This window comes from Colobus angolensis, unplaced genomic scaffold (genome assembly GCF_000951035.1).
Source record: "Colobus angolensis palliatus isolate OR3802 unplaced genomic scaffold, Cang.pa_1.0 Scaffold20, whole genome shotgun sequence".
NCBI lineage: Eukaryota > Metazoa > Chordata > Mammalia > Primates > Cercopithecidae > Colobus > Colobus angolensis.
In genome coordinates, this window is record NW_012115155.1 from 3952814 (window position 1) to 3963214 (window position 10401).

The 10401-nt window shown below is 42.8% G+C and overlaps 1 protein-coding gene across 2 annotated transcripts in view; it reads left to right on the forward strand.

Annotated features, from left to right (window-relative positions):
• Nucleotides 1–4314: 4314 nt before the first annotated feature.
• The window catches only part of TSN (translin), a 15690-nt gene continuing 9603 nt past the window's right edge, over nt 4315–10401 (forward strand). The window contains exons 1-4 of one of the 2 annotated variants that reach the window (XM_011941652.1): nt 4315–4614; nt 6024–6117; nt 7498–7594; nt 10205–10320. In XM_011941652.1, the coding sequence (XP_011797042.1) occupies nt 4549–4614; nt 6024–6117; nt 7498–7594; nt 10205–10320 (373 nt within the window). In that variant the 5' untranslated portion in view covers nt 4315–4548. The remainder of the gene's footprint in view (nt 4615–6023; nt 6118–7497; nt 7595–10204; nt 10321–10401) is intronic. The other variant, XM_011941653.1, reaches the window with a different exon arrangement.

The window sequence follows — 10401 nt, forward strand, 5'->3', positions numbered from 1 at the left end:
GTAAGACCCTGTCTGTAAAAACTAACAAACAGCAACAACAACAACACCCTACAGCTAGCATCATAGTGAAGGGTGAGAAACTGAACACTTTGGCTGTAAAGTTGGGAAGAAGGCAAGGATGTCCCCTTTTTCCATTCCTATCCAATATCTTACTGGAAGTCCTATATAATACATTAGGACAGGAAAAGGAAATAGGAAGTATATAGACTGGGACAGAAGAAATAAAACTATTTGTTCACAGATGAAATGACTGATTCTGTAGAAAATTCCTTAAAAAATTAATAGAACAACTAGACAAATCAGCAGGGCATAGAATAACTCAATAACACCATCAGCTAAAAGGGCCGAATTGATGCTCCACCCAACAACAGAGCCTTTCAAGTGCTCGTGGAGTATATGCTAAGAGAGACCATATTCTGGAGTATTTAAACAAAAAACTCATTTAAGAGAATTGAATCATAGCTTGTTCTCTGACTATAATAGACTCAAACTAGAAATCAATAACACAGTAACAGAAAAATCTCCAAACACTTGAAAATTAACCCATATACTTCTAGGTAATCCGTTAGAGAGGAAGTCACAAGAGAAATTTAAAAAATACATTGAACCAGCTGGGTGCGGTGGCTCAAGCCTGTAATCCCAGCACTTTGGGAGGCCAAGACGGGCAGATCATGAGGTCAGCAGATTGAGACCATCCTGGCTAACACGGTGAAACCCCATCTCTACTAACAAAATACAAAAAACTAGCTGGGCGAGGTGGCGGGCGCCTGTAGTCCCAGCTACTCGGGAGGCTGAGGCAGGAGAATGGCCTAAACTCAGGAGGCGGAGCTTGCAGTGAGCTGAGATCCGGCCACTGCACTCCAGCCTGGGTGACAGAGCGAGACTCCATCTCAAAAAAAAAAAAAAAAAATACATTGAACCAAATAAAAACGAAACTACAACATACCAAAAAAGAGCAGTGCCCAGAGGGAAAGTTACAGCACTAAAATGCATCCATTAGAAAAGTAGGAAAATCTTAATAATCTAAGCTCCATCTCGAGAACCTAGAAGAGTAAAATAAAGCCAAAACAAGCAGAAAGAAGAAATAATAAAGAGCAGAAATTGATGAAGTTGAAACAGAATAGAGGCCGGGTGTGGTGGCTTATACCTGTAATCCCAGCAGTTTGGGAGGCTGAGGTGGGTGGGTCACCCGAGGTCAGGCGTTCAAGGGGGGCCCAGGCAACATGGTGAAACCCTATCTCTACTAAAAATGCAAAAATCAGTTGGGCACAGTGGTGTGAGCCTGTGATCCTAGCTACTCGGGAGGCTGAGGCAGGAGAATCATTTGAACCCAGGAGGCAGAGGTTGCATGAACTGAGATCACATCACTGCACTCCCGCCTGAGCGACAGAATGAGGCTCCATCTCTAAAAAAAAAAAAAAAGAAAAGAAAAGAAAATTAAACAGAGAACTAGTTATTTTAAGAGATCGATAAAGTGGATAAACCTCCAGCAAGATTAACAAAGAGAAACAAAGAGAAAATGAATAAATTTCTCCTATTAGGAATGAAATACAGGGTGGCACTAGAGAGCCTGAAAACAACAAACGAATATGAGGAAATACTATAAACAACTCTATTCAAATAAATTTGACTTCTTAGACTAAATGAACCAATTCCTTTAAAAAACACAGCTATCATAGCTCACCCAATATTAAATAGATACTTTGTAGCCTGGGCAACATAGCCAGACCCCATCTCTACCAAAAAAACAAAAACTAGCTAGGTGTGGTGGCATGTGCCTAAAGTCCCAGTTACTGGGTAGTCTGAGGCAGAAGGATCACCTGCTGACAAAGCGAGACCCCATCTCTTAAAGAAAAAGATACTTTGAGTAGCACTATGACTATTAGGAAATTGAATTTGCAATAAAAATTCCCCAAAAGAGAGCTCCAAAGGTTTCACTGGAGAAGGTTTCAGCAGAGAATTCTACCAACTAAAGAACAAACACCAATCTACATAAACTCTTCCAGATAATAGACCAGAAGGGAACACTTTCCAGTTCTTTATGAAGCTAGTACTGGGGGAGGAAAAGCTTTCTCTTTATTATATTTTGTTCAGTTTATGGGGGCCTCCAAAAAAACTATTTATTTGAGGCAGAGTCTCACTCTGTCACCCAGGCTTGAGTGTAGTGGCAGAATCATGGCTCACTGCAGCTGCGGCTTCCTGAGCTCCAGTGATCCTCCCACCTCAGCCTCTGAAGTAGCTGGGACCACAGGCATGAGCTATCATGTTCAGCCAATTTTCAAAAAATTTTTGTAGAGATAGCGGTCTCACTATGTTGCCCAGGCTGGTCTCGAACTCTTGGGCTCAAGTGATCCTCCTCCTTAGCCTCTCAAAGTGGTGGGATTACAGGTGTGAGCCACCATGCCCAGCCAGGGCCTGCAAATTAAACTGACAAAAGACAGATTAACAGAAGAGAAAATCAGCATGGGCATATAAGAACTCAACAATACCATCAACTAATAGGGTCTAATTAAACTTTTTATAGAACACTCTCAAAAAAGGATTATTTGCATGGATGCTGGAGCTACCAAAATAAGTAGCTAGCCTACTAAATGGTTAAAATTAGAGGTTTATATCTGGATGTAGTGGTTGATACCTGTAGTCCCAGCATTTTGAAAGGCTGAGGTGGGAGGATTGCTTGAGCCCTGGAGTTCAAGACCCGGCTGGGCAACAGAGTGAGACTGTCTCTACCAAAAAACAAAACAAAACAAACAATGACAAACAAAAAAAACACATGAAAAACAAAGAAAGAAAAAAACCAGTTAGTGGCTTATGTGCCTCACTCAGTAGGTAAAAGGGAGAGGTGACGAAAGTTTGTATGAGAACAAATAGGATTCTTTAAGACAGACAAATGGGTTTTGGGAGAACAAACAGGAGCTAAGAAAGGGTTTTTTTTTTTTTTTTTTAGACGGAGTCTCTCTGTTGCCCAGGCTATAGTGCAGTGGTGTGATCTTGGCTAACTGCAACCTCTGCCTCCTGGGTTCAGGCGATTCTCCTGCCTCAGCCTCCCGAGTTGCTGGGATTACAGGCGCACACCACCACGCCAGGCTAATTTTTGTATTTTTAGTAGAGACGGGGTTTCACCATATTGATCAGGCTGGTCTCGAACTCCTGACCTCGTGATCTGCCAGCCTCGGCTTCCCAAAGTGCTGAGATTACATGTGTGAGCCACCGCGCCCGGGGGATAATTTTTTAAAAATGGAGGTGCTAGTGGTTTTATTGTCTTCTTCATGGACATGAAATTCTTCTCATATAATGAGAATTAAATATGATCCTTCATGTGAAGAGTTTTGAATAACGTCAGGCACAAAGCAAGCAGTAAGTTATAATTTAGATAAGAATCATTCCAATTCATCTAGAGAGTGCAACACACACACACTGTATTTGTGTATGTACTAACTGTTCAAGAACACACACATACACAGTATTTGTGTATGAAATAACTCTTCAAGAACAAAGAGGAAACAGTTATAGGGCATGGAAGGGGAATTAAGGCAAAGTGTGAGTGGAAAGAGAAACATCCCACCGCCCACGCTTAAAAAATCCGTTTAATTTAAAAATAGGTAATACAGCCATACAGAGAAGACATTAAAATAAAAGATTTGGCCGGGCGCGGTGGCTCAAGCCTGTAATCCCAGCACTTTGGGAGGCCGAGACGGGCGGATCACGAGGTCAGGAGATCGAGACCATCCTGGCTAACACGGTGAAACCCCGTCTCTACTAAAAATACAGAAACTAGCTGGGCGAGGTGGCGGGCGCCTGTAGTCCCAGCTACTCCGGAGGCTGAGGCAGGAGAATGGCGTAAACCCGGGAGGCGGAGCTTGCAGTGAGCTGAGATCCGGCCACTGCACTCCAGTCCGGGCGACAGAGCGAGACTCCGCCTCAAAAAAAAAAATAAAAATAAAAAATAAAAGATTTACACAGAAAATTTTCGTTTCCAATCCATTCCCTACTCACAGTCCTACATACATTACTTTTACTTTTTTTGGAAATGTAAATGCACTGGCCCCCTACTTTCTCACGAAGGCTGCACTCTCTCTACATTCTTCTGCACCTGTTTTTTTGTGCATACTCTTTCGTTGTGAAATATTTCCCCCAACTGCTGTAGTGTATGAAATAAATATATACATGTAACCTAAACAACCCCGCTCGCCTGCACCACCCACAAGCCAGTCCCCGCCCTCCCTCAGGCCCACGTGCTCCCAGGGCCTCCCTCGCAGGTTGTTTCTGGCGATGCCTGTCTGAAGGCCTCAGACTGAGGCCCCGCCCACCCTCCCCCTCCTCTGCTCTTTGGACGCGCGCCTCGCGGACGGCGCCTCAGGCAGCGCGGCGGACAGCCCGTCCTCCGGCGCGCCGCGGGCCTCGGAGGACCCCAGCGACGGTCTTGGCGTAAGACCAGGGGGACGCGGCGATAGCGGCGGCCGTTGCGATTGACTGCGCTGGCTGCCTCCGGCGTCCACTTCCCTGGCCGCCCTTGCTACACTGGCTGATTGTTGTGCAGCCGGCGCCATGTCTGTGAGCGAGATCTTCGTGGAGCTGCAGGGCTTTTTGGCTGCCGAGCAGGACATCCGAGAGGCGAGCCCCCTCCCTTCCCCATTCCCTTTGCCTTTCCATGCCTAGGTGGGCCACTGCGCCCGACCTTCCTCTGTCGCTCAGTCTCGGGCGGTGGGGACGCCTCCGAGGGTGGGTTACTTCTCCTCTAGCTTTAGGTTAGGACACTCCCCGCCCCCGCCCCAAATTTTGCCGCTCTGTCCTGATTCCCCGTGTTCGGGTCTCAGCTTCTAAGCATCACCTGCCTCATTTGTGTCAGTTTTCCTTCTTTTCAGCACTCGTTTATATCGAAGGCTCGATTAGCACCTGGTCTTCAGCGAATGAGCGTTTCGTGTATTTTTGTTGGTGTCTTAAAAGCACATGTGATCTGCCTAAAACTCTCCTATGGTTTCCTATCCCACATAGGATAAAAAATCAGACCCTGCTGTGGCTCACATGGTCTCTCGTCAATCTCATTTATGCTCTCAGTCTTTGTGTATGATGTTCACTTTACCTTTTCTAGTGCACCAGATAGCTTCCTGCCTGTTCGCTTTTCCTGGAATTTGCTTCTTTCCCGTTCTTTTCGTGATTGTCTCGTATTTACGTCATTGACGTCACAGTCTAAACGATCGATTTCCTGTTATGTTTTCTAGTAGCACATTAACTCTTTTTAATCTGTGTAATGTTGAATATTTAAAAAAAATCTCCCCCATTGTATGTTAAACCGTCAGAGGGAAGGGATTGTGTGCTTGGTTCCCCAGTATTTACACAGTGCCTCACACATAAGTATGCTCAGTGAATATTTTAAAAATGAATTAGAGCCCGAGAGCGGCGCCTCATGCCTGTAATTCCAGCATTTTGGGAGGCCGAGGCGGGTGGATCACTTGAGGTAAGGAGTTTGAGACCAGCCTGGCCAACATGGCGAAACCCTGTCTCTACTAAAAATACAAAAGAAAATTAACTGGGCATGGTTGCGAACGCCTGTAATCCCAGCTACTTGGGAGGCTGAAGCAGGAGAATTGCTTGAACTCAGGAGGCGGAGGTTGTGGTGAGCTGAGATCGCGCCGTTGCACTCCAGCCTAGGTGACAGAACGAGGCTCCGTCTCAAAAAAAAAAACAAAAACAAAAACAAAAAGCAAAAAAGAAAAAGAAGTGTAAATACCCAACTCTTGTATTGCATTTAACTCTTCATTCTGCAAGTTACGTTCACACACATCCTCCATTATAATGCCCCAATTGAATCGTTGGGGTGAATGGGTGGCTCTTATCCTTTAAAGAGTACCTGAGGAATCTAAGGCTTTTTAGTGACTTTTTGAAGTCTTACAGAGGAAGTAAGTGGAAAAAAGTCAGGATTCAAACTTGGTTATGATAGATCACATAAACTAATGTGTTTGGTGTGAGTGTATGACAATAATTCTGTTGAGTATCTGATTTTTATTTTTAATTCTCTCTAGGAAATCCGAAAAGTTGTACAGAGTTTAGAACAAACAGCTCGAGAGATTTTAACTCTACTGCAAGGGGTCCATCAGGGTGCTGGGTTTCAGGACAGTAAGTTCTTTGTTTTATACCCAATTATCAGTCTCTTATTTAGAGAGTGAGTTTCTATCCGGAAGACATTTTATAATGAAAAATGGCTATCATGCTTTACGGTGAGTAAAAATTGAAGAAGTAGGTGATTTGATAATTTTGGTTGATTTTTCTTCCACTGCCAGATGGTATGGTTTAAATAGAGATGTTTTCTGTTGTGATGGCATTCTACTGATGATAATTACAATTGCTTAACCCATTTCGTGTTTAGAAAAAAGAAGTGCAGCTTTCTGCTAGCACAGTATTCTCAGGGTAAGTGGGAAAAGGGTTTGTTATTATTTATGTATTTACTTTTTCTCGCGAGACGGAGTTTCGCTCTTGTTGCCCAGGCTGGAGTGCAGTGGCGCCGTCTCAGCTCACTGCAGCCTCAGCGTCCCAGGTTCAAGTGATTCTCCTGCCTCAGCCTCCCACGTAGCTGGTATTACAGGTGCCCGCCATCACGCCCAGCTACTTTTTTTTTTTTTTGTATTTTTAGTAGAGACGGGGTTTCACTCTATTGGCCAGGCTGGTCTTGCACTCCTGACCTCAGATGATCCGCCTGCCTCGGCCTCCCAAAGTGCTGGGAATACAGGTGTGAGCCACTGCGCCTGGCCCAAGGGTTTATAACTCTTTTATGTTGTCTAGTGACTTTTATTTGGCCCTTTTGTGTGTGTGTGTATATGTGTGTGTATGCACCAGTGTGTATTTGAATCCAGCCTTTCAGTGATTGAGTACCTTTTAATATGAGATTAACAGTATAAAATGTTCTCAAATTAATGTGTTTATAGTCAGCCTCTTGAATGAAAGTAAAATATGTCAAGTTTAGACATGGAACCTTCATTGTAAGGCATAGCCAGCACAGCTAAACGAGCTGAAGTATGTTTTCAGATACAAGAATGATGTAATAATGTATTTACACATGGTAGAGGCAAGTCATTTTTCTTAATGATATGGAGTTGGTCATCCTGATTGTGAATACTTGCTAAAGACTTTTTTCTGCCAAATATGGGAGGGAGAAGCAATCCAATTTTACGCATCCTCTGAGGAGGGAACAGGAATAGCAGCTGGTGTGCAGCTCCTTAAGGGTGACGTTATATTGGCAACCTAACCAATTACCAATGTGTCTCCTAATAGATTCCCTTTTAGCAAGGTGTTTATTTTTCAGTATAGCTAATTAGTAGGGAAACTGGGGATGATACTTTTTGAGAGCCAGGTTGAAAAGCAGAGATGTGTACATTAGTTGTGAGGTTAAAAAAAAAAGTTTATTAATTTCCAGATAGATTACTTAGACTATTAAGCAAGAACTGTATTTGAAATTTGGTAAGTTTTTCATTATTACATTTGGTTATCTTTTGTGATTAGTTCCAAAGAGGTGTTTGAAAGCTCGAGAACATTTTGGTACAGTAAAAACACATCTAACATCTTTGAAGACCAAATTTCCTGCTGAACAGTATTACAGGTTTGTAAGAAAAAGAGCGTTATTTTATAAAGTTAAGTAAAAAAAGGAGAAAAATTATACGTACTAAATGATTGCTTACAACTAGGCAAACATCCTTCTGTGTAGAAGTAACAAAAAGAGAAAGAACCAAACTGATAATGGTCATGACAAAAATTGGTGATTTTATTTTTTTCTTCTTTTTACTTTCTGAATCTTAAGGAACATGTATTACTTTTGCAGTGAAAAAGCAATTAAAAAGAAAATGTGGTATGAGGGTCAAAAGTGAGAATATCTTTTTGCTGTATTCAAGTTTCTTGTGAAATTGGGTGAACTATAGTTAGTGAAATAATGAGATTAGGTGGCAGTATACATATGGAGTTGAGTTTTATTTTGAAGCTTGAGTTTTACTGCCAAGTAACATAATTAACTAGTATTTTATGCCATGTCTTCTTATTAAAGTCAACACTGTTGATTTTAAGATACGCCATTATTTTATGTACCAGTAGGGAAGGAAAATTTTGCCAGTCATAAATGTGAAACATGGGCCAGGCGTGGTGGCTCACGCCTCTAATTCCATCACTTTGGGAGGCCAAGGCGGGCAGATCACCTGAGGTCAGGAGTTCGAGACAGCCTGGCCAGCATGGCAGAACCCCGTCTCTACTAAAAATACAAAAATTAGCCCGGTATGGTGGCTCATGCCTGTAGTCCCAGCTACTTCGGAGGCTCAGGCAGGAGGAGAATCGCTTGAACCTGGGAGGTGGAGATTGCAGTGAGCTGAGATGGCGCCATTGCACTCCAGCCTGGATGACAGAGTGAGACGCCATCTCAAAAAAAAAAAAAAAAAAATTGTGAAACATGGATTGTGAAATGTCTCCTGGTTTCATAGGTGTTAAACTGGGAAGAACTGCATGTGAATCAAGAATTTCTACTCATTTTAATTTTCTTACTGAAAAAGATGTTCTGGTAAGGCATATATATCAACAGTAAATAGGATGAATATTTTCAGGGGTGGATAGTATAACCTCATGAGAATATTCTTTTAAGGCGGAGGTTGATAAACCACTAGTGGCTGTTGCCTCTGGGAGCTAAGAACTGCTTTTGTTTTTTCAAGAGTTGTTTAAAAAAAGGAAAACGCCCAGATAAGAATACGTAACAGTGAAAGTGGCCCACAAAGCCTAAAATATTTACTACTTGGCCCTTTACAGAAAAAATCTGCTGATCCTTGCTATAAGGCAGGGGTTCCCAACCCCCAGGCCGCGGACTGGTACTGGTCTGTGGCCTGTTAGGAACCGGAATGCACAGAAGGAGATGAGCGGTGGGTGAGCGAGTGAAGCTTCATCTGTATTTACAGGCTGCTCCCCATCACTTGCAATACTACCTGAGCTCCACCTCCTGTCAGACCGGTGGCAGCATTTGATTCTCATAGTAGTGCGAACCCTATTGTGGACTGTGCATGCAAGAGATCTAGGTTGCGTGCTCCTTATAAGAATCTAATGCCTGATGATCTGAAGTAGAACAGTTTCATCTTGAAACCATCTGGCCCGCTTCTGTGGAAAAATTGTCTTACACGAAACTGGTCCCTGCTGCTGAAAAGGTCAGGGACCGCTGTTGTCATAGCTGAAGCACAGAGAGAGGTAGGACAGTAGAACGGGTGGGGTATTTAGAGACCATTTTCTCTGGAGGTCACACACAGGCTGCCCTCTGGCTGGATTTGGTCTTCAGAAGGGTTTGTGTGACCTGCATTGTGTCGAGACCTTTTTTTGAATGTATTGCCACATTTGAAAATCAGGAGGCATTGCGTAAATATCCACAGGTTGTAAAATTTCCTTTTCTTTTTTCAGGCTTCTAGCTCAGTATTCTGTTTTAAGTCCATTTGTTTAGTGATTGCAAATGGTAATTTTGTGAATCAGAATTTTCTTGGTATCCTGCACTCAAATCAAAATGTAGGAATACGTTGAGGATGATATATAACTGCAGTTGTCTTCAGTCATCAGTTGCAAAGTTTTATTTTTTTCAGAGCAGTATCATTGTTCTTACTGATGAAATTTAGAAAGCACAATTGCTCTTGTCATCTGTAACCTTCAGTTTTCTTTTTTTCTTTCTTTTTTTTTTGAGATGGAGTCTCTGTTGCTTAGGTTGGAGGGCAGTGGTGTGATCTTGCTCACTGCAAACTCTGCCTCCCAGATTCAAGCAATTCTCCTGCCTCAGCCTCCCGAGTAGCTGGGACTATGAGCACACGCCACCACGCACGGCTAATTTTTGTATTTTTAGTAGAGACGGGGTTTTGCCATGTTGGCCAGGCTGGTCTTGAACTCCTGACTTCAGGTGATCGACCTGCCTCTGCTTCTCAAAGTGCTGGGATTACAGGTGTGAGCCATCACACTGGGTGTAAATTTTCATACTCATCAGAATTAGACCATATTTCTCACTGATTAAACTTGAATAATTGTTATACATTTCAACTTGTGAAATTTATGCTAAATGTCATATTTCTCTTTACATGTTGGGGGTTTGCATAAGATTTTATTTGAAAAATGATCCCATTTCTAAACCGTTTGAACATGACTGTATTAAACCCATCTTTCTGAAGGTCCCTAACCTTGGAGGCTAAATTTGCTTATTTTCATGCAGATTTCATGAGCACTGGAGGTTTGTGTTGCAGCGCTTGGTCTTCTTGGCAGCATTTGTTGTGTATTTGGAAACAGAAACACTAGTGACTCGAGAAGCAGTTACAGAAATTCTTGGCAGTAAGTGTCTTAATTAGTGGGATCTGCAGAATCAGGCATGGTTGCTTAGTTGTTGGTGGAAAGGGTGGTTGTACTTTGTTT